The 23,028-nt window shown below is 57.2% G+C and overlaps 1 protein-coding gene across 7 annotated transcripts in view; it reads left to right on the top strand.

Annotated features, from left to right (window-relative positions):
• Positions 1 to 23,028, top strand: part of RGS3 (regulator of G protein signaling 3) — a 76,397-nt gene that overhangs the window by 36,707 nt on the left and 16,662 nt on the right. For 5 of the 7 annotated variants that reach the window (XM_064393417.1, XM_064393416.1, XM_064393418.1 and 2 more), the window contains 2 exons: positions 3,519 to 3,559; positions 14,807 to 14,929. In XM_064393417.1, the coding sequence (XP_064249487.1) occupies positions 3,519 to 3,559; positions 14,807 to 14,929 (164 nt within the window). Of the gene's footprint in view, positions 1 to 3,518; positions 3,560 to 14,806; positions 14,930 to 22,541; positions 22,675 to 22,769; positions 22,917 to 23,028 lie in introns of those variants that run through there. The other 2 variants (XM_064393422.1, XM_064393423.1) reach the window with 2 other exon arrangements.

Genomic DNA, 23,028 nt, shown 5'->3' with positions numbered 1-23,028 from the left:
AGTGTGGGTGTGCAGGACGGGGCTCAGCTGGACAGGGGACGTGTCCCTGCAGAGCTCCCACTGTGCTTCGAGCCCAGCCTGGCACAGGGGCAGCTCACGTCACTCTGCAAGGCAAGCCAGTCCCCACCTCAGCACATCAGGAAGAGAAGGAAATACCTCCAAGTGAGTTTTTGCCTCCTGCTTATTTCTTTTTAGCTTTTCCCTGACTTTGGCTGAGAGAATGTGCTGTGCTGTTGTCATGAGAGCTGTGGGGAGCAGAGCTGGGGATCATCCCAGGCATCTGCCACCCCTCCAGTGCCAGGCTGTGCCTCTCCTGTGTATTTCTGGGCTCTGGGCACATCAGGCTCTGCTGCTCCACCCTGACCCTCCAGAGACTTGAAAACATGGAAGGAATCCTGGCAAACCTGGTTTGTGGTGGAATCTGCACCCAGGTCAGCCCTGCCTGGCTCTGCCATCACCCTCCAGCCTCCCCCTGTGCCTTGGCAGGGATCAGCCCAGCTGCTGGGATGGGCAGCCAGTTTATTACTGAAGTGCTCCCTAAAGGCTGGTATAAAATAAGATTTAAGCCATTCCTTAGCCCAGACTGGCTCCCTGCTTTGTGTGTCCTGTAGGCACTGAGCTGCTGGGCCATGTGTAGCAGTGAGTCTTGGAAGGACAGGGAACAGCAGCTGCTGACTCTGGAGGTTGCTGGTGCCAGAATTCACAGCTCAGTGGAGAGGAATTTGAAAGGGAACTTAATTCTGGTGGGTTTGCACCTTGTCAGGATCACTTGTTATTGCAGAAGGAATCCACAGAGGCCCAAGAGGAGCAGGGTCATTCCCTGGGCTGTTACACTCCAACAGGACCTTTCTTTATAAGGATCCTCACATTGTGAAAAACATGTTCACTCTCCTGTGAAAATGGAAAAATGTTAATAAAGTACAATAGCAGACAAGGACCATAGAGCAAAGGTTATTAGGGATGGGTGCATCTTGGCACCCAAGTGTTATCTTTGGGGATTCCCCTTAAATACCTTTTCAATTACATCAGCCTGTTGCACATTCATAGAGCCTTATGCATAGTAAACTTTTCCCCAGACTAGTTTACATGTTCCAAGAATTGTTTAGCATGGCTCCTCCTTGGATCTGTTTTTTTTTTTTTTTTAGAGTATGTGTATTTTTTGGTTGTGGTTTTAGTCTATTTTTATTACTTCTAGTTTTTGGGCCTTGGTCCTCACTGTCTTCAGATGGCAAGTGTTGGTAGTTGGTTTATCTACAGTAGATGTCTTCTTCATATGTTCATTGGATGTTCTCTAAGTAGGCATTTCAATACAAGGATAGCTATTTCACTACTATGTCTAAGCTTAATTAATAACTGAAATAAAAGCTAGATCTTTATAACAAAGTTACTTTAACACTACACATATAAAATCCATTTTAATATTTGCAAAAAGCCAATATTATAATATGTATCTGTAACAACATCATCAGAGAAAACCTGGTTAGAGCTCCTGAGGAAACACAGCTGGGATGTGCTGATCCTCTGTGACCTGCTCTGCCAGCCAGCCTGGAGAGGTCCTGGAGCAGGGAAAGCAGGGCCCAGCTCAGGAGCAGCAGGAGGGGGTGGTGGGCTCCAGCAGCAGGCACAGATCCTGCTTCCAAACTCTGCCTTTTCCAAGGGGAAAAGCACTGGGTGAGGGGCTCCAGTGGGCTCCACAAGACAAATGCTCCCTGATGGTCCTGCTGGGATTGATGGGAGAGGGGCTGGGAGCACTCAGGCCCTGCCTTGGGAGCAGTGGATGTTTCTCTGTGTGCAGAGGTGAGGGATGGGCTCCCAGCCAGGCCCATCCTGCTCCTGCTGCCAGGGTCCAGCACCCCTCCCCTCCTGGGAATGATGATCTGGAGGGGCTGCTGGAAGCCCTGGGCTTCCATCAGCTCAGCTGGGGCAGCACAGAGAAGGTTTTGGGAACACACAGGGACTCCTCACCTGAGGGCCACAGCAGCACTCCCACTGGTGCTGGGCTCCAGCAGCCACTGTGTCACAGTGTCCTGGTGTCCCTGTAGGGATTTTCCAGCCCAAATCCTGCAAAATGCATTAAAACTGAAGCTGGCAGTGGAGGCAGAGCTGTGGCCCCACAAAAGGCAGCTGGAATAGACACCCAGAAAAGGGCTCCAGGCCACTTCTTCATGGGTTTCACGTGGCCCAGGGAGTGACTCAAGAGGCACCTGAGTCCCTCCGTGGGTCACAGCTCTTATCTGGACATTTGGGCTGCTGCCTGCAGCAGGAGAATTGTTTTCCTCCAGGGAACAGGGTGTTTCCAGCCCTGTGCAGAGCCTGTTCCCATCCAGCAGCTCAGGCTGCTGAAATGAAGCAGAGCTTGTGCTGTCACCACTTGCAGTGGGATCTGCAGCCATGGCCAGGCTGCAGCCCTGAGCTCCTGGCACAGATTAAAGTCATTAGGAGCAGTAGGGAAGCAGCAGCCTCATGGTGCTGCCAAGGACAGAGCTGCTGTGAAGGGGCCAGCAGCTCCTGGAGATGGGATGTCCTGCTCTGGAGAAGGGATGTCCTGCTCCAGAGCTGAGGTGACCCCGTCCTGGGGCAGTTCCATGTCCTCCTGTGAGGCTGGTGAATGCCCAGAGCTGGCTTCCCTCGAGGCTGGGGGCACACCAGGGCCAGGGCAAATCTTCAGGAATGCCTTTTGGTTGGGTGCAGGGAAGGCTGGACCTGCTTGGTGCAGCAGCTGGAGTCTGACACAGCTCCTGGGGTGTCTGGCAGCAAGCTGAGGAGCTGTTCTGGGCTGCTCCAGGATTTAGCAGGAGGTGCATGGCATAGTTGGTCATAGTGTTGCCCCCAGCACCATCTCATTTCACAAAGCTGTGGAAGTGCAAGTTCCTTGGCTGGGTCTCCCCAGTGTCCCAGTGCTGGGCAGTTTGTCCTCAGCCCAAAAGAGCAGGATGAGCTCTTCCCCCTGCCCCATGCCTGCTGCTTCCCATTGCTCTGGGATTTGGCTCCATCCCCTTGCAGAGGCAGTGCCCCAGCTGCTGCTACTGGGGGAGGCTGGCACAGACAGCAGGACCACCAGGACCAGCCAGGACTGGGGGCAGGAAGCTGGGAATGAGATGCAGGAACAGGAGTTTCTGTCAGTCCTCCTGGAAGTAAAATGCCCCCAGGGATAAGATGGAGAGACCCATCCCTGATTCCCAGGACAGGACCTGTGCAGCCCCTGGGATGCCCCCACAGGCTGCATGTGCCAAGGCAGGTTGGGCAGCAGAGCCTGCACGTGGCCTCTGCATGAAGCAAACCCTTTTCCAAAGGAGAAACCCCCAGGAGGATCCCTGCCAGGGCAGTGAGGCCCTGCAGGATCCCGCCGTGCCCGGCCCTGGCAGATGCCACATACATCACCCAGGTCACAGCCTGGTACTGGGGACAACAACAAACATTCATTCAGTGCTGTCTCCCAGCCAGTTCCTCTGCCAGTGGCTCCACTTGCAGAAATGCAGCTGCAGCTCTGCTCTGATCCTGGTTTTTCTTCTCTGCAGGTTCAGAAGATCGCAAGTTCTGCATCCTTTACCTGGCAGAGGTGAGTGGTGCTGATTTCCACTTTAACTTTCCAGTGAGAGCTGGGCAGGTGCTGACAGCTCTGATCCTTTCTTCTGGAGCAAGGAGCACTGAAAAATTGATTTTAACTTCTCTTTAAATGAATTTGCTAGAAGTCTGGAAAAGAAACATAATGGTTGTAGAATATGTGAATAAGAAGCTGCTAAAAGGAGCTTGGGCAGCACTAAGACAGGTTTTTCCCTCTTCTCCCTGCGGATTTCCTTGAGACATCTCACTTTTGTCTTCTCTTAGGATTCTTACCCCTGGGAGCAGATTTCTTTGTCAAATGTTTTGTAGGCACCTTGCTTTTCTTGTCCTCAAACATCCAGGTTTGGAGCCCTCAAATAAAATAAGGAAGCTCAGTCTGAAAGCAGAATCATAGCTGTAAACCCACATGTAGCTAAGCAGATTTGGAGTCACCCAGACTTTTGCACAGTCCATTTTGTCAAGTCAAGGACTCTGCAAAATTGGTTCACACTGGACCTCCCTTACCACTGAAGGCCATGGGGTTTTTTTGCTGTTGCAGTGACTTTGCTCTGTTCCTGCTTTCAAGGCCTTGTGCTTTCTGAGGTGGAAAGGTGGGTCTGGGAAAGCTCCCCAGGGCACAGAGGAGAAAGGCAAACACTGCTCAGCAGCACGGTGGAATAATGAGCCATTGTGAAAGCTGGGTGCAAGTGCTCAGCAGTGGAAGTTGTTCACCTTGAGTGGCTGGAGCTGGGCCAGGGCACGACTCACTGCAGAATCCTGCACTCCTCTCTTGTTCCTTCCTTGTCTCCTCTGTGCTTTGTGGCTGGGCAGGAGCTGAGCCTCCCCTGGGTTTGCTCAGTGTGTGTCCCAGGGCAATGTCACCCTGGGCTGGTGACAGCTGGGCTGTGACTCAGCCAGGCTGTGATGGGTGTTTGGATGAGGCTCTCCAGCATTTTCTCAGGCACTTGGAAAAATGCACTCAGAGCCTGATATTTGGTTTAGAAGCTTAGTGCCCCTAAGTAGAAGTGACCAAAACAGAGCTGGCTGTGTTTCCTGATATCTCAAGAGGTGAAAAGGTGTCTTTGTCAGGCTGTAATGAAGTGCTGGGCTTTCTTCTGAGGGGCTTAATTTGCTGTGAGAGCTCTGGTGATGGATCTGCTGTGGCTGGAGTGGAGCACTTGGACAGAAAATGTGAGATTTTTGCTTTCCCACCTCCTGTTCCCCCACAGACTTCAGCAGTTCTGGACTGGCCGTGCTCTGGGGCTCTGCAAACCCTGGCTGTTCCTCCTGGGAGCTTTGGGACTGGTCACAAGGGGACTGGGGCTTCCCAGCCCGTGGTGACCAGCAGCTCTGGCACAGGCTGGATCCTAGGGTGGGTGCTCACCCCCTGCCCAGGCTTTGAGGTGACGCTGGGGCAGCGCCGTGCCAAGCAGGACGTGCCCCGTGCCACCCTTCCCTCCCTGCTGCTCTGTCCTGAGCCAGAGGGACCACGGTGAAGGGGGCAGTCACCTCCCAGCTGTAGGTGCCATCAGGCTCTCCAGCAGTGGGAAATTGGGGTTTGGAAGGGGAACAGAGTGGGGGATGTGTGTGTGAGTCACAGTGAGCCAGGGCAGGATGGGGCTGTCCCGGCAGGCTTCTCTCAGACTTCTCTTCTGGGAAACAGTGACCTGCAGGTCACCTCCCCAGGAGCCACAGGGAGGGGGTGACAGGGCTCCAGGGGCTGGGGGTGGAGCAACCTCCCAGATGTGCAGCACAGGGGTTGTGCCCCTGGTGCCATGTGGAGAGATGGGCTCTTCTGAAAGGATGGGATGTCCTGAGAGCCAGCCTGGGAGCATTCCAGCATCTGATTCCTGCAGGGAAGCCAAGAAGAGCATTTCCTTCAGGTTGTCTCTCTTTTCTATTTGCACTCACATTTTGGGAGCAGATCTTTGCTTACAGGGTTGTGGGGGTGTCACCAGGAGGCTGGAAGGGGACAGTCCCCTCAGAGGTGTCCCTGCAGGCTGGCTCTCACAGAAACACTGCAGGGGAGCAGTGAGGACACTTTGGGTGCCCCTCTGGCCTGGTGGGAGGGTGGGTTTGAGTGCTGAGGTGATTTTTGCAGTGGGCCTGCTCTCAGGTGAGGGCTGGGGCAGGGCACTGGGAAGTGGCACATGTAGCACAGGGCAGGGGAGAGTCCCTGGGCCATCCCAATACAGCTCTCCCCATCACCTGACAGATCTGGTGTCCAGTGGGTGCCACACTCTGCTTGTGGCACCTTCTTTTGCCCTGGTGAAAAGCTCAGCCTCCTTCCTGACTGTGGGAACAGCCCTCTGCAAGGATGGGCTCCCCTGAGGGGCTGGCTGTGCTCTGGGGACAGGAATTACCCTAGAGAAGGGCTGGCTGTGCCCTGGGGACATGGATTCCCCTGGAGGGGGGCTGGCTGTGCCCTGGGGACAGGGATTCCCCTGGAGGGGGGCTGGCTGTGCCCTGGGGACACGGATTCCCCTGGAGAGGGGCTGGCTGTGCCCTGGGGACAGGGATTCCCCTGGAGGGGGGCTGGCTGTGCCCTGGGGACATGTTCAGCTGCTGGGAATTGGGCTGAGGGGGATCAGGACTGCCCGGCTGCCCAGCCCGTGACTGCTGGTGGCAGCTGGAAGGGATGAGGGTGGATAAGGGCAGGATGTGTGAGCTGCCATGGCTGTTTGGTCCCTGTCACCCTGAGGGGTCTCTCCCCACGGTGAGCTGCTCCATCCCTGGCCTGGCAGCAGCTCTGTGTGTGCCCAGAGCCCCTCCTGGCTCTGCCCTCGCTGCTGGTGGCTCAGGGGGGTTTGTGGCACTCTCAGCCGGGCTCCTGTCGCCGTGGGCTGGGCAGACACATCCATTGTGCTGCTCTGATGGGCTGGGAGGTCGGAGGAAGCTCTTGAGCTGCTGTTTCTTGCCCACAAATCATCTGCAATGAGCACTAATGTGTTTAGTGCTGCTGAGAGCTGAGAGGAGCCCACGGGGCCTGGCTGCCACTGCCTTTGCTGCAGGAAGAGCTCTCTGCTGAAGCCTTGAGCTGCAGGCTCCTGCTATTGCTCATCTTGAGGGTTTCTGAGTAATGTTCTGACCCATAAGGTCACAAATTTGCATTTGGATCTGACACGTTACAAAACGAAAGTATGTTCTAATACCTGTGAGTTGCTTAATTTATTATAAACAAGAGAGAAAATTCCAGCCTTCAGGAAGTGTCACAAAAAAGCTACTGCTGGTCATCCTGTCTAATTGTGTGTAATAAATCACTGCACAGAGTTTAAACCCTGGGCAGTCTGGTTATTTGCAGGCAGAGCTGGCAGGAGCTGCAGAGCCTGGGGTGGGTTCCAGCACCAAGGGTGTTTATTTTACAGCCTCTGCAAGGTGTGGATTGCGGGGCTTGGAGATGCTGGGTGCAGATGGGCCCGGTTCTGGAGGGGCACTGGGAAGGCTGAATGTAGAATGGGGTTGGAAAGAATGTGAAAGCAGAGGGAGGTTCTGCACTGAGCTGCCCCCATTGGGGGTTTTGTTCCTTCTGGTGGCTGTGATGGTCCCAGCACAGACACCAGCCAGGATTTTGGAGGTGGAGGTGGTACCTTTTGATCTTGGGAATGCCTGAGTGTGTACCTGGGATCACAGAATCCCAGAACAGCTGGGCTTGCCAAGGCAGGGTGACCTGGAGCAGGTGTCACAGGAACGTGTCCAGGTGGGTTTAGGATGTCTCCAGGGAGGGACACTCCACATCCTCCCTGGGCAGCCGTTCCAGGGCTCTACCACCCTCATGGAGAGATGTTCTTCCTCATGCTGGGTGGAACTCCTTGTGTTTCAGTTTATGGCCATTACAGCTCCTCTATTTTTCTGTCTGCCAGCTGATATGTTAAAAAGTCCTGGCAGTGCATTGAGGCATGGCCTGGGCATCTTTCCTTTCAGGATTTAAACTCCAAAGAGCACGGTTTGAAGTCGAACAGCCCCTGCCTGTGACAGCCTCTGGCTGATTTGAGCACTGCAATGGGCATGGGGTGTCCAGAGCAGCTGTGGCTGCCCCTGGATCCCTGGCAGTGCCCAAGTGTTGGATGGGGCTTGGAGCAGCCTGGGACAGTGGGAGGTGTCCCTGCCATGGCAGGGGGTGGGATGGGATGAGCTTTAAGGTCCCTTCCACCCAAACCAGTCTGGGATTCTGGGATTCAGTGTGGACCCACATTTCTACACCCTGCAGGATTTGGGGTGTGGGAGTTTGTCTGCATTTTCCCCACTCCCTGCAGGACACACATACCTCATGGGATATGTACAAGCTGTCAGAAGGGAGCATTTGCTGCCTGCTGGGAATGGGCAGGCTCACAGGGAGCCGTGTGGAGCTGTGAGTGTGCTCCAGGGCTGTATTCACACCCTTCCCTGCTCCGGAAATATCCTGCTAAGAGGAAACTGCAGGTCAGGGGTTTAATGTATTGTTACAAGTGTTTGATTCCAACCCAACATATTCAGACCAAATCGACTTAAAACCAAACAGCTCAGTAAGTTTTTCCTTTGAAAAGCACTGGCAAATTTGATCTTTTTGTTTCCTCTGGAAGTTTTCATCTGCAGACACAGGGTTTGTCTTGGGAAACAGAAAATCCTTCCAGCAGCAAGTCCTTGTGCTGCTGTGGCAAGCACTCATCCAGAGCTGAGCAAATTGATGTTATGAATCTGTGCCTGAGCTGGCTTTGCCTTGGGCATGCCCGTCCTGCATGGGAAAGCCTCTGACAAGTGCCAGAGAAATGCCACTGTTCTCCACCTTGCCCCACCAGAGAATCCCAGACTGGTTTGGGCTGGGAGGGACTTTAAAGATCATCTTGTCCCACCCCTGCCATGGCCAGGGATGGCACTCACCAGACAGGGCCTTGGACACGTGCAGGGATGGGGCAGCCACAGCTGCTCTGGGCAGCCTGGCTCTGTGTGGGCACATCCCTGCACCAGAGGGTCCTGGTCCTGGTCCTGGTCCTGGGCCTGGGCCTGGTCCTGCTCCTGCTCCTGGTCCTGGGCCTGGTCCTGCTCCTGCTCCTGCTCCTGCTCCTGGTCCCACCTCCCGCTGTTGCCAAGGGGATGCTTTGGACACATGGATCACAGCAATGCTGTGGCCTGTGTAATGTGCCTCACTCCATCCACAGCCCAGCTTATTCCACAGCAGCATTCATTTCCCAAAGTGTTCTCTGCTCCTGCTGGGAGTCAGCGCTGCTCACTGAGTGCCCTTTGGGATGTGGCATTGTCCCAAAGGGAGGAGCCAGGGAGAGCCCAAGTTCTGTCTGCAAACAACAAATCTGAATGCTGGGAAAAGCAATTTACTGATGGCACAGAGGACAAGTGTCAGGGACACTCTGGGACATGGCAGATTTTGTACACCTGGGTAATTTTGGAGTTGGCTGTTCTGGACACGTCATCAGCAGAGTTTGCAAGGAGCGTTTTGGTCACTGTCTTGGCAGGCCTAGAGGGCACTGGGGCAGATGGTTTGGTGATAGGGAAGAGGGCAAAAGGGCTGAGCAGGGGGTGACATCAAACCTACATAAGTGCCCAAGTGAACAGCTGAGGGGAATTTGTTTAGTGAGAAGGGAGTGGAGATGAGCCTTTGTCTGGGAAATGGGCTGTGTGCTCTGCTGGAATTGTATCTCAACTTCCTCTCATTCACAACAGGACAAGAGATGGTGCTTGTCAGGTTTGTGGGTGTAATTTGTCTGATGGGCTTGTCCTGCACAGGGGAAGGATCCCCTGGGCTGTGGGGCAGGCACTGCAGGCAGGGCTGCAGGACTTGGGGTAGAGACAGCCTGGAGACTCCTTGCTCTCACCAGTTTTGTGGCATGAATATTCTGAGAGAACAGAACTGTGTACCTCTGTTCCCACTCCTGTTCAGGGGAAGGGGGACTCCCTTTGCACCTTTTGCTGCTGGTGGCCAGGAGATGTTACGTGATGAAAAATCCTTTCCTGCTCTCTGACATTTCCTTTGTTTCCTCCGTGGCTCATTTCTGGGATGCTGGAGAGGTTCCCCAAGCCTTGAGTCACCCAGCTCACTGAGAGCTGGACACTGAGTCCCTCTGCCATGCACACTCACAGCAGCAGCTTAATTCTTTCCTGAACTGAGCTCTTCATTCTCCCCCCTCCAAAGGCCATCAGGTCCCAGGCCCTGCATTTCTCTGGTGGTGCTGAGCAGTCCAAGCTGCAGCTGCAGGGAGACAACCTCAGAGCAATGCCAGCCTTGGGAGATGCCCCTCTGGGGGATGCTGTGACATGAACCCACGTGCAGATTGCCCCAGGTGCTGCGGCTCCCTAGAGCTGCCCAGCCCAGCATCCCCAAGCTGCAGCTGCAGTGGCAATGTCCCCCTGGCCCAGGCTGTCTCCTGGGATGTCCCTGGAGCTGGAACACCCATGGCAGTGGCTCTGGAGCTGCTGCTCTGTGCAGACAGACCCTGGGCTTCACCTCCTCGGCCCAGGGCCTTTCCCTGGGTCAGATGTTGGGTGACACCAGTGGCAGAAGTCCCAGGCTGGCATGACCCAGAGCCTGGGCACAGGGCAGCTCCTGGGCACTGCCAGACCACAGCTCAGGGCTCTTCAGCAGAGCAGGGAGTGCTCGTGTCCCAGCTGCAGGAGCAGCTGGTTTTGTGCATCTTTACACAGCTCAGCCTGAACCTGAGTATTGAGATAACCAAAAAGCATGAGTTTTTCCCCCCCGCCCCAGCTTTAATTTTGGGTCACATTTCCCAGAGGTTGGCAAAAAGAAGAGTTCATATAGTGCAGTTACAGTGCTAGAGAGATTTGAAAGAGGCCCAGGCAGCATGGGGTAATGATTTCAGAGGGCCCTGGAGCTGTTTGCACAGGCTGGAACTCTCTGCCCATGGGGCTGTGCCAGGGAAGAGGCATGGAAAGCTCTGGGAAAGCTCTGGGGCTGTGCTGGCTCTGGGTGGGTGAGCTTGGTGCTGCTGGGGCCACTCAGCTCTGAGGTTTTTTTTTCCTCTTCCCTGAGTGGAAAGGTTGTCTGCAGAGCAGGAAGGTGCTGGCCCTGCTCTCTGTTTGCCACAGCAGTGTTTGCAGTGGGAGCTCTGTGCCTGGCTCCTCTCAGGGATTCCCGGGAAGGCTTTTACCTGATGAGCCACTTAAAGACAACTGCCTGGCCTGGGAAAACAGCCCTGTGTCCTCACTGGCTGCTCCACAGCAGGTGGAAAAGGTTCTTCAGGCTGATTTTCCTCCTGGAGGTTTAACAGAGAACCATGGAATTGCAGAATGGTTTGGGTTGGAAGGGACCTTAGAGCTCATCTTGTCCAGCCCTGCCATGGCCAGGATGCCTCTCCCTAGGTCAGGTTGTTCAGGGTCCTTCCAACCTGGCCTTGAGCACTTCCAGAGATGTGGCATCCACACCCTCTGGGCATCCCCCAGGCTGTGCCATCATCAGTGCTCCCCAAAACCAGACCCAGAGCAGAGCCATGCAGAGATTGCTGTGTCCTGCCAGTGTTATCTCCATGCACATCCTCTCCTGCAGCACCCCTGGCACTCTGGGCATCCCAGCTCTAGCAGGGCCCTGCTGTTAGGGCCAGGGCTTGTTCTCTGGGCACCACCAGTGTGCCCAGCAGTCCCAAAGCACAGGAGGAGCCCTGGCCCCCACTCCCCCAGCACAGCAGCAAGCAGAGCTTTCTCAGCAGCCCTTGGTCGGTGGTGCGTGAAGTCAGCAGGCAGCAGTGCCCGTGTTTTGTGCACAGGATATTCCCAGGGCTGGCTGTTTCTCCCTGGGAAGGTTTGCTCTGTGATTTGGAGCCATTGTAGTCTGGAGCAGTTTCCGAGGTACTTCCCCTCTGGGATCTCTGCTGCCTTTGGCCACGGCCCAGCACCCGGAGCGCGGGAGCCAGGGGCTGGCAGGGCTGGCCTGGGAGCTGTCCCCAAACCACCCTGCCACCAGCCCTGGCGAGGGGAGCCCGGGGAAGGAGCAGAAGTGCATCCCTGCATCTGTGGGAGGAGATTGCCCAGAGCAGCTGTGGCTGCCCCTGGATCCCTGGCAGTGCCCAAGGCCAGGCTGGACAGGGCTGGGAGCAGCCTGGGACAGTGGGAGGTGTCCCTGCCATGGCAGGGGTGGCACTGGATGGGCTTTAGGGTCCCTTGCACCTCAAACCAGTCTGTGATTCTGTGACATGACCCCTCCCTCCCACCCTGGGAATGTGTCCCTCACACAGCCAGGAGTGACAGAGAACAGCCCTGGGCTCTGCTGGGCACTGAGCTCAGGGCACCAGAGGTGTCAGACTGAGTCTGGCTCCTCATTCCTGTGGCTTCTCAGCTTTGCAGTGTCACACAGAGCCATGCACAGAGGGGTGTCTGCACTCAGGGGGCTCGCTGTGTGGGGTCTGGGGGCTCCTCCTGTGATGCTGCCATTCTCTGGGGACTCCTCTCATCATTTATGGGCTGCAGAATCCACTGCCCCTCCTTGCGTGGTGCCTGCTGGGGTAGGCAGGAGCCCTGCATGGCCAGACCTCTCCTTGGCTGTTGAGGGGTTGGTGCCAGCCTGGGGGAGCTGTTCCCATGGAGCAGAAGGAACTTTTCCTGCAGATCATCCTTGGCTGTAGCAGGGCCTGTTTGGGCTGGTGCTGCCTGGCCTGGGCCATTCTCTGCAGTACCTGCTGTGTTCTCCTGCTCTCCCTCGGGCAGTGTGGAGGGCCTGGTGCTGGGCCTGCCCTGGGCTCACCAGCAGCTCCTGAGCCCAGCACACAGCACCTGCAAAAACATGTTTGTCACTGGGGGCAGTGGCAGAAAGCCACTGGCAGCCACTTCAGTCGCTGCCTTTATCTGGTGGCAAACGCCCCCTTCACACCATCTGCATCCTCCTTTCCCAGCCCTGCGAGATTAAACCCTGTTTTCTCTCTGTAAACATTGGCAGGCCAGCAGCAGCTCCCTGAAGAAAAACAACCACGGGGAGGCTGTTCCCAGCTCACGGGGCAGCGTATGCAGGCACAGCTCCCTGTCCCCCTCCCCAGCCTCCCCTGGCTGGGCAGCTCGGTGCCACCATGCCCTCGGAGCATGGACCAGGCTCCAGGGACAAGTGCCATGAGTTTTATCCCAAATAACACCCAACCCTTCACCTGGCTGCATCCCTGGGTTTGGAGGCAACTGCAGGTGCTCAGCCCCTGCAGGTTGGGCTTTCCCCAGTCCAGGTGAAAGTTTTTGGGAGAGCAGGTTAATGGAAGAGGGAAAACCAGAGCTCTTTCCTTGGGAAATGTACATTGGGGAGGCTAAATGTTACTGTGGTGGTAATAAAATATGTACACGTTGGATAAATGCAATTTTGGCTGTTCATGTCCCTCCTCAGCCTTGCCCACAATACCTGGCACACACTTTGGGGTGTTTGCTTTTCCCTGAGTTCTGGAGCAGAGGGAAGTCTGCTCTCGTGGCTGTGACATTGCTGGGTGGCCGAGGTCAGGGAGCTGCAGCAGCTGAGGGGGCAGAGGGAGCAGAGGGGCACTTTGCTCTCAGCAGCCAGCGGGAGCTGAGCACACTGCTGCCAAATTCAATCAGAGAGATGGGCTCTAATTGAATCAGGGAGGGGCTGAGGGCAGGGCTAGGTGAGCTCTGTGTCTGTCACAGCAGGGGACAGAGATGTCCTTGGAACTGCTTTGAGCAGTTACAGCATCAGGGTGGGCTCCTCAGCTGCCCCGTGGCTGCAGGGCTCTGCTGAGTTCTTGCTGAGTTCCTGCTTTGTTCTTTTCTTACCACAAGTGGGGAACAGGGAAATGCCAGCCTGGATTCCATCCCATGGAATGGGATGCTCATCCTCCCCTCTGAAAGTGGGAACCACTTCCTAGGGCTGAGTGGGTGTCACAGTGGTGCAGCCTGGTGACCTGCTGGTGTGGGACTGGGAGAGACTGGGACATCCAGGATGGGAAAAACTCACTATGACACTCCAGGGGTGCTCTGAGCATCGCTGCCACCCAGGATCTGGGGACAAGGGGGAGCCCCATCACCTCCTGTCCCTGAATCCCAAACCTCTGCTCATTCTGATTGTGCTCAAGAAGACTGAGGAGGAATTTTCAGTGTTAAAGCCTGTAGGAATAAGTGTGGGGATGTCCAGGCATAAAAAAGCTCAAACTTTCTCCTTCATGGAAGTCTCCTCATAGGGGCAGAGGACTGAGCCAGAGCCCTCTTTCCCAGGAGGTGATGTGGGAGCTTGGTTTATTTACCACTTTAGGGGATTTTGGACGAAACATGAATGAATTCCCATCCAATGCAAACACTGATTTAAATGGTGTGACTAAAGAGCATTTCCCCTTCTGGCTGTGTTATGTCTCTGGAGTCACAAAGCTGCAGGTTCTCTCTGACCTTTCTGGGAAAAACCAGCTACTGGGGACCTGCCCTTCTGGAAGGAAATTCTAGGGGGAAAGGAAAGGTCTTTTTTATGGACCTTAGTGAACAACTCTTTTTTCCTTTCTTTGCAGTCTGTCTTAAAGTTGTGCTTTGATTTTTTTTTCTCTTCCCCTCTGGCCACTTAAGGAGATGATCCAACCTTGGGCATTTCTGGACCCTTTATAAAGTGAAACGTGCAAAATCCCAGCAGGCAGCAGATGTTATAATGCTTAAATTTTAGCATGAGAGATAAGCACTTGAAGGGCTGGGAGACAGCTGCGGAGGGGGCTTGGTCAGAAAGTTCCTTACGTGAGTGAGATTTGGCCCGAAGAAAACCTGTCCAAGAGGAACAAAACATGTATGCAGGGGAGGGCACAAGAGGAGGTGGGCTCAGCTGGGATGACTTTTCAATATTTCTCTTAATTCCTTCCTTGCTGCATGTTGCTAACAGACAGTGTGTGACCAGAGCTGGAGCTTCATCCCCAAATTCATCCTGGTGAGGAGCAGGACAGCAAGGCTGCTCTGGAGCTTCCCTGAGCTCTTCCTCCCAGCCCCGCCCAGCCCAAAGGCTCTCGTTCTCACCAGTTCATGCTCTGGTGCCTCATTAATGTTTGCATATGGCAAAGAGCAATTTCCACCCTCGGTTTCCACTGCAGTGGCACAGGGTGCAGGACTGCCTGTGCTCTGCCTGTGCTGCTCCACTCCTGCTCCTGGAAGCACAGTCAGCTCCCCTGCACCACTCTCCCTGTCTCTGGAGGGAGCTGATCTCCAGTCTCTTTGACTCTCCCGTGCCCAGGATGCAGGCCAGGGGTGAGAGCTGTCCCCTCATCTGCTGTGGTGTGTGGGGACCAAGGAGTTTGCAAACCCCGGCAGGGCCTGCGACACACAGCTAATGACCTTCTCCCTGCCTGTGTTTCCTTTACGTCAGAAGTCGGAGTGCTTATTAAGTTTGGAGGCTTACTCCCAGGAGCAGAAGAAGAGGATCTGCTGGTGTCTGGCTGAGAACATCACCAAGCAGCAACATCCGGCAGCGGCTCCTACCGAGAGCAAGGTAAGAGACCCACGCGGAGCTGGAAATTCCTGCCTGGAGCACGGCAGGCTCTGCCTGGGGGGGCTTTGCTCAGGGGTGCTCCTGCCAGGAGGGCTGTGCAGGAGGCTGTTTGTTTGCCAGGTGAGCAGTGAGTTTGTGTTCAGGCACTGCTGTGTCTGCAGCTTCCTGCCCTGCCTGGGGAGCAGCGCCTGTATTTGCATCTGCTGGCTGGAGCCGAGGCAGGCTGGGCTGACACCTCCCAGCATCTGTATTTGGATATTTGGACAGCTGAGGCTCCACAACCCTGTGGCCAGCCTGCTCTGAGAGCTCTTTTCTGAGGCAGGATGGAAAGCAGAGGGAGAGGTTCAAGCTGTGATCTCTGGGTCCTGATGAAAGGGCCGAGGTGATGGGAGTAGTGGGGCAGATTTGCTCCTTCTGTGCACTTGGGTGGGCTCAGGTGTTTGATCCTGACCCCACAGATGTCCTCAAAGCACAGAGGGCTCATTTGGGGAGTGCTGTTTCTCATGCCCAGCGAGGCAGCCCCAGCACTTTTCCACACTGAGGAGCTCCAGCGTGGCCCGGGAGCGCTGTCTCAGCAGCTCTGGCAGAGAAATGTGTGTGCAGGGCTCTGAGGCTCAGCCTGCCCTCTGTGGGTGTAGAGAACACCCTCCTCTGCCTCCTCTGGGGCTGGGGCTGCCCCACGGAGCTGTCTGGGACAGTGGCAGTCTCTGCTGGGCCACGTTGTTTCCCTGGGGTTGGGTTTGGATTGCTGGAAAGTGACACTGCTCTGGAGAAGAGAAACCCCTGTGCAGGGTGTTTGGGGAGCCTTAAGTGCTGCAGATGGGGATTTCGGGGGAAAAACCCCCGGATCCCTCCCTTGGCTGGTGCAGGGTGGTGGAGCAGCTCTTGCCCCACGTCCCTGTCCCCTGTGGGTGCCTGTCCCCTGCTGGCCCGGGGCAGGTGGCAGGTCCTGGGAGCGGCGGCGCAGCGGAGCGGGGAGATGCGGCTGCGGCGCTGCAGCTCCCAAAGTGGGTCAGCACAAACATCTCCGCAGGAGACAGAGCCTCCGGATTCCTTTTCCTGCACGTTTCAGGCGGACTAAAATAGCAACAGCAGCTCACAAAGCCTGAGAACCTCGTTACCAACCCAACCTCCCTCCCTGCGAGCGGCCCCGGGCAGCTGAATCACACCGGTGACAGCGCCGGCCACGGCTCCGCTGCCCCGTGGGGCACCCAGCTGGCACAGCCCCGTGCCCAGGCACGGGGGCCCTGCTGGAATCCACTGATCCTTGGCTGGCTCCGTGCCGGGCTGGGTGTGATCCTGCCACATCTGGGGTAGGATCATCCATCCAGGGTGGAGCTGTGCAGGGACTTTTCCAACCTGGGTATCTCACACGGGTCCTGCAAAGGGGCATCGTGGTAGGGCTCCGTCACGGCAGGAGCTCTGGGCTGTTTGGGCTTTCAGGGGTTGGTGCTGTTTGCTCTCCCCAGCCCAGACTGTTCATGGCAGGGTGTGGGGCTGTGCTCAGAGCAAAGCCCTGGAGCACCTGCTCCCTGAGTTGTGGAGGAGCCTGGCCACTGGACAGGTAAAAAAGCGCTCCAGAAGACATCACATCTCTTTCAAAGGTTTTCTGTGCTCAGTAGCCAAGAGGCTGCTGTGGAGAGCCATCATGGCCCCTCCAAAGTCGTGACAGAGGGGGTTTATCTTGGCTTGCCAAAGCTGATGGAAATCCCACTGGTGGGGTGTGGGGCCAGGAGGGAGAAAGGAGTGTGACTGCAACTACCAGGTGCTGTAAATTGAGTTTATAGCACCACTGCCATCCCAGCAAGGTGTAAAGTGCCCAGGAGGCAATTTTAAAGCAAACCTGGTGTGAAATCCAAGAAGGAGCAACGTGGGGAAGGAGCCCCCCAGGGGAGGGTGCTTGGGGCAGGATGGGCACACAGGGCTGGGCAGGAGCCTGACCTGGGAGAGCTGCAGCTGGGGCTGTGTCCAGGCTGGTTTGTCAGGACAGACTTCTCTGGGGATGCCAGAGCAGTGGGAGGCAGGAGCTGGGAAAATCAGCTCCTTCTTGCAAAGGAGAACTGATCCATTAGCTTGGCTTACCAGTCATTTGATACTAGGGCTATTTAGGGAAAAAACCCAGTGTCTGTGCTCTGTGAACAGACAAATTAAGCTGGAAATATCAGCCTGGCCAGGAATATGATTTGCAAAGCCTTCAAAACTGCTCCAGCTCAGTAAGAGGCAGCTCGTTTTGCTGTGGCCAGTCTGGCCAAGGGGATGTGGGCTTTGCTGTGGGGTGGGAACGAAGGGCCAGCACAGCCTTGGTGCCAGCAGAGCTGTGCCATGTGCCAGCTGGGTGCTGGAACCAGCAAAAGGGACACTGTCCGAGCACAGAGCAGCTCCTCAGGAGCCTCCATGGCTGCCACCAGTGGCAACCTTCAAGCTGTGCAGAGATCAGACAGATTTTGGGCTTTGGGGTGGTACCCCCTGTTTCTAAAGGCCCCCCCTGAGCTCTGCCTGGGTAGGGCAGCTCTGAGGGCAGGAAGGTGCCTGTGGCTCAGGGACAGGCTCTGCAGAGCTGTCACTGCCTCTGGCAGGGCCCCTGGCAGTGTCCCCAGGGAGGATGGTGTCAGGCCAGGAGTCTGAGCCCTGCAGTTGGCACTGCTGCTCTCAGAGCTGGTTTTGGAGCAGAGCTGTTTGTTGGTTTCTGGGGAACTTGAGCAAATGCAGCATCTGCTTCTGGAGATGGAGGAAGAGCCATCCATGAGGGATGCAGCTGTGATAGTCCAGCCCTGCTCCCAGTGGGCTTTTCCTGCCAGAGTCAGTGCAGGAGGAGCTGTGGGGACAGCGTGGCTGCTGTTGTGGTCCAGCTCTCTGTCCCCAGTGTCCAGGGGCTCTGCTGCCACTGTAAGACTTGGCTGAACTCCCCTGAGCTGCAAACCCCCCCAGCCAGCTGCAGGAGCTCCCAGGAATTACCCTGTGGGTATTTTCTCCACCTGCAGAGCCTTCCCCCTCTCATCCTTGTGCCCAGGTCTGCTCTGGGGTGCTGCTCCCTGCCCTGTGACTGTGCTGAGCACGTCCCTGTAAAACATCCCCAGTGGGGCTGTGTTGGGTCTGGAGGCTGGCAGGGGCTGCCAGGAGCCACAGCCATGGCAGTGTGATTACAGAAGAGCAGCTCTGGGCTTTAACTGAGTTAACCCCGGGTCGGGTGCTGACCATCAGGGCTGGGCCACCCTCACAGTGCTGCACCAGCTGGGGCAATTCAGCCTGACTGAAGAGAGGGCAAACTGCAGAGCAGGGCATAGGGGCTGGAGCTGCTCCAGCTGCTTTGGCTGCCAGGGAAAAGCTCCACACAGCACAACCCCTGTGTGTGACAGACCTGCTGCCACCGCCTGATTCTCACTGCTTGTTTCTTTGTGTCTTCCACACTCAGAACGGCTGATTACTCTTCCCTTCTGGCTCCGTGACCTGAGATTACCTCGGAGATGATGGCTGGCTGTATCTGAAAGATGCAGATTATCCTTAAGCTAAATAATTACGGACACTTGGTGGCGTGGACTTTGGGAGTCCAGGACGGGTGCTGCCCTTGTTTCCCGGGGGAGGTGGTGGATGCTCAGCGCTGTCCCGAGCCTGGCTGGAGCAGGCGTGGATGGCCGGGCCCCTCCGGGCAGCGCTGCCTCCGGTGCTGGGGATGAGCAGCCGGGGGACCGCCGGCCCTTCCTGGCCGTGCCTCGGCTCAGGAAGGGCAGGGCTGTTTCTCTCACTTATTTACAACGTGCTTGACAAGTGCGAGTAAATGAGCTGTCAGCAAAAGCAAACAGTGTGTGATGGAGGGCTGATTGAAACCAGGGCCGGGAGGGGACAGCCCTGCTCCCCCGGCACCTGCAGCTGGGCGCGCTTCAGTGGGGGTCACCCCTCTCCTGTCCCAGCCCCTGCCTCCTCTTCTTCATCCCGAGCACCCCAGGCACCCTCCCTGCTGTCCCCCCACAATCCCTGCTCCTTGGCACCTCCCTGCCCTAGCAAATCCCTTCTCCTGGCACTGGGGCATCTCCCGGGCCCTCCTTGCACAGTCAAGCACCAGGCTCTGGGGGCTGTGACAAACACCTGGGGACAAGGCTGTGGACAGCCCCATTCCTCCTCATGTCTCTGAGCAGGGCCTTCACTCACAGCAGTTTAGCCAGAGCGTGATCAACGGGGAAGGAGGGGAGGATTTTATACCTTCTGATTTTGTCTCTGGCCATAGTCTTCCCATTTTGGGCTGGGAACCTGCTGCCCCATTGGTGCCATCTGCTCCAGGGGGTTCTGCTCATCTGCTGCTCTGGGGCTGGACATGGCCAAGGGTGCAGGAAACCTGGACCTTCACCAGAGCCTTTTCTGCCACACACCAACACGAGAGGCTGGCCGAGGCTGAGCACATCACAGCAGCCCCTGGAGGGTCAACCTGAACCTGGCCATACCCTCTGAGCACCTGACTGTGCTGTCAGGGGGCTCCAAGAGGGGGGAAACCTTGAGGGTGATTCTGCCCCAGTGAGGGTTAAAGCATCAGCTGGCAGGATGCAGCCAGGTCACAAAACAAAACAAAGTCTTGATCCACTGTTCCACACCAGGGAGCACAGCCCAGCTCTCCCCCTGGACTGGGGAAACTCAGTGCTGAGGACAGCCAAAGGCTCCATGGATCTGTGGGAGCAGAGATGCTCTTCCTCTCTGAGTCAGGCTCCAGGGCAGCTCTGTCCACCTAAAAATCTGGAGGAAGCTGTCCCTGCTTGAACAGAGTCATGGAACTACAGACTGATTTGTGTTGGCAGGAATCTTTAAAGCCCAGTTCTACCCCTCTCCTTATCCCATTCCACCCCCTGCCAGGGACAGGGCCAACTTCCACTGTCCCAGGTTGCTCCAAGCCCTGTCGAGCCTGGCCTTGGACACTTCCAGGGATCCAGGAGCAGCCACAGCTGCTCTGGACACCCTGTGCCAAGGCCTGCCCACCTCTGTAGTAAAGAATTTTTTCCTAATATCTGACTCAACCCTGCCTTCCTTCAGCTTAAGGCCATTCCCCTTTGTCCTGTCACTTCAGGCCCTTGTCCAAAGTCCCTCTCCAGCTCTCCTGGAACCCCTTTAAACACTGGAAGGGGCTCTAAGTTCTCCCCAGAACCTTCTCTTCTCCAGGCTGAGCAGCTGCACATCAGTTGGCTCCCAGCCTTCATTGCAAGGCCACGTCCCAGGGCCCCAGGGAGCTGGGCTGTGCCTGTGGGGTGGATGGGATGCTGATCTGTTTATCACTCCCCTGAGCCCCAGGTCACTGAACCCTGGCTCTGCTGGCCTCGCTGCCCTGCCCTGAGGCTCCTGGTGCCGTTTCTGGTGGCAGTGAGGGGTGCAGCAGGAGTGGAGCAGATGGGCCAGCCCAGGCCACAGCTGCCCGGGTTTGTTCCTTGGCTTGGCTGGGCTCCCCAGCCACGAGCAGAGCAGAGCTGTGCCCCCCGCCCGCCCCAGCGGCTCCCGTTTCCCGGGCAGATTTCTCCCGCAGCCCCTCACCCCCAGCAGCCAGGCTCGGGGGGAGCCGGGCAGGAGCAGCTGCCAACGCTTCCATCATGGCCAGAGGCAGTGTTCAACCCTGCAAGGGCTGTCCTGGCCGATCCCCAGAAGGGCTGGTAAGAGGGAAGGGCTGGCAGCAGCGGCGCCGGCAGCCGGGGGGAGCGGGGTGAGATCATTGGCACGGGATGCTCGGAGGCACCGCTGAGTGCTCCGAGCCAGCGCTGCTGTCATTTAAGGAAGGTGCTGCAAGTGCTGTGTTGCAGCCTGCCAGGCTGGAGCCCTGCTCTCCTGTGCCCAAACACCTCCTGCCTGTGCCCAAACACCTCCTGCCTTGGGTGGCTGCTCCTTCTCTTCCCCCCGAGCATGGCAGGGGACTGTGAGCGTGTGGCTGGGCAGCCTCTGATGTCAAGTTCAAGTAAAATCCTTGCAAACGTTACCCAAACCCTGGTATCTCTGCAGAGTCAAAGGATCTATTCAAAACTCCAGGGGGCTTTGGGTGGTGATGCCCAGAGTGGTGTGGGACTGGTAGGCACAGCTCCATCGTGTCCCTGTGGCACCCTGGCCCTCCACCAGGCTCGGTGTCCTGCCCTGAACGAGCACCTTCCTGATGCAGCAGCAGGGCAAGGCCTGCCAGCACCACTGCAGGAGGGCTGCGTGTGCCTTTGGAGCCACCAGTGCTGGGTTTGGGACCATTTGGGATTCCTCCCCCTGTGTGTGGCTCTGGCCATGGCCCTGTTGGAGGCAGTCACAGCAGAGCTGCTCTGCCAGGGCCTCTCCTCCTGTGGATGTTTCCTTCCAGTGGTGTCTGCTGGCAGCAGGAACAGCTTCCAGCACCAACCTCGTGGTCCTGTTTAAGTGGTGTTGGGATGAGTCCTTCCCAGCGGATCTGCAGTGGCTGAATGCATCAGGCTCTGGTTGTCACCTCCCTCATCCTGCCCAGGGGACAGAGCTCTGCCCTGCCCATGAAGCTGCAGAGATTCCCTGCTGAGCAGCACTGAAGGGAAAGGCTTCTGTGGGCTGAGTGGCAGTGACAGGATCTGCTCCTTCCTCCCCCTTTCCCACCACTCTGGATTTTTACTGCCAGGGATATTTATGACCCAGACATCATCTCACAGCTCCGGGTCCCCCGGCACCTGCCCTGCAGTGATGAGGCTGCAGGCATCAGCTGGAGCCTGGCTCTGGGGCTGTATCCCCCTCACAGTGGGCACAGAGCAGCGGGTGTGGGCAGCCTGGGGTGGTGGTGGGGCCATTCCTCACTGGGAAGAGCCAGGGACTGGGGTGCTCTAAGTCTCATGGACATCCAGGTACCCCAGTGCAGTGACATCCTGTGTCCCACAGACCTGCAGCCAGCCAGGTGGCCTCAGAGAGGGAGCAGGCACAAACCTCACCAGGCCCAGCCCCCTCCAGCAGTGCAGGCAGGACGGGAGCTGGGCACAGCTGTGGGGGTGGCTGTGCCAAGTCACTGCTGTCCATGGTGACCACGTGTGGCTGAGCTCAGCTCTGTGTCCAGTGGGACCAGGGAGCTTCCACATTTCCTGTGCCACCGCAAAGCTGTGAGGCAGAGGAGGCAGCACAGCCTGCTCCATCCCAGCAGCGTTCAGGTGGCTGCAGCTGGCTGAGCAGGGGGACGTGTGTGTGCCCAAGGTCTGTGCTGGAGGAGAACTGGGCTCAGCCTGTCACTGCAGCAGTGAGGATCTGCCAGTGAGCAGGGCTGTGGGGCAGATAAAACCAGCACACACCCCTCCCTGTGCCCTCTCTGGAACCATCAGGACACTTGCCTGTCTCAGTCAGAGGGGTGGAATCCCAGCAGGGGAAATGCCCAGCCTGGGGTCGGGTTCCCAGCCCGGTGTGCATGGCCGTGCCACGAGAGGGCCCTGGCCCTGCAGGAGCAGAGGAGGGGCAGATGGTCACGCGTGGCTGTCCCCTGGACGGACACCGTCCTGCCTGTTTATTCTCCCTGTCGCTGCCCGTTAGCTGCTCACAGACGTTGAGATGCCAAGGGCAGAGCACCCCATTGCAGAGCATCCCCCACTCCAGAGCCATCACGGGAAACAGTTTGGGGAAAAAGCCCCGCGAACGGCGGACTTGCAGCAGAATTTCCTTCAGCAGGAAGCACCGGGATCTCTGCGCTCGGTGTCGCTGGGGGCAGGACAGGGCAGGAGAAGGCAGCGCGGCGGCTCGCGGGGTGATGCATGGCCCTGCCCCAGGGCACCGCGGCCGTCCGCGGCTGTCAGCAGGTAACAGCAGCTCCGGGGAGAGCCGGCAGAGCCAGAAATAGCACGAGGGGCACGAGTGAGCCGCGCCTGGGGGAGGCTGGGGCGGTTTCAGCCGCCTTGACACGGACATTAATAACGGAGGGCAGAGCCGGAGCGCCGCGCCAGCCGCAGCCAGCGCCGCCGCGGGCACATGGCGGGGCCGGGGCTGCCCGCGGAGCTGCCGCCCGCTCGGCCCGGGGGAGGCAGCTGGGAGGCCGCGTTTGGTAGGTCCGACCAGCAAAGGCTGCAGCTGAGGGCTGGACCCCGGGCTGGGCAGGAGCCGGCTCAGGCTGAGGGAGCGGCACGGGGATTCGGGAGCGCTGATGTCCTTGGGGA

Source organism: Passer domesticus, chromosome 18 (genome assembly GCF_036417665.1).
Source record: "Passer domesticus isolate bPasDom1 chromosome 18, bPasDom1.hap1, whole genome shotgun sequence".
Classification (NCBI taxonomy): domain Eukaryota; kingdom Metazoa; phylum Chordata; class Aves; order Passeriformes; family Passeridae; genus Passer; species Passer domesticus.
This window is presented reverse-complemented; position numbering and strand designations above follow the sequence as displayed.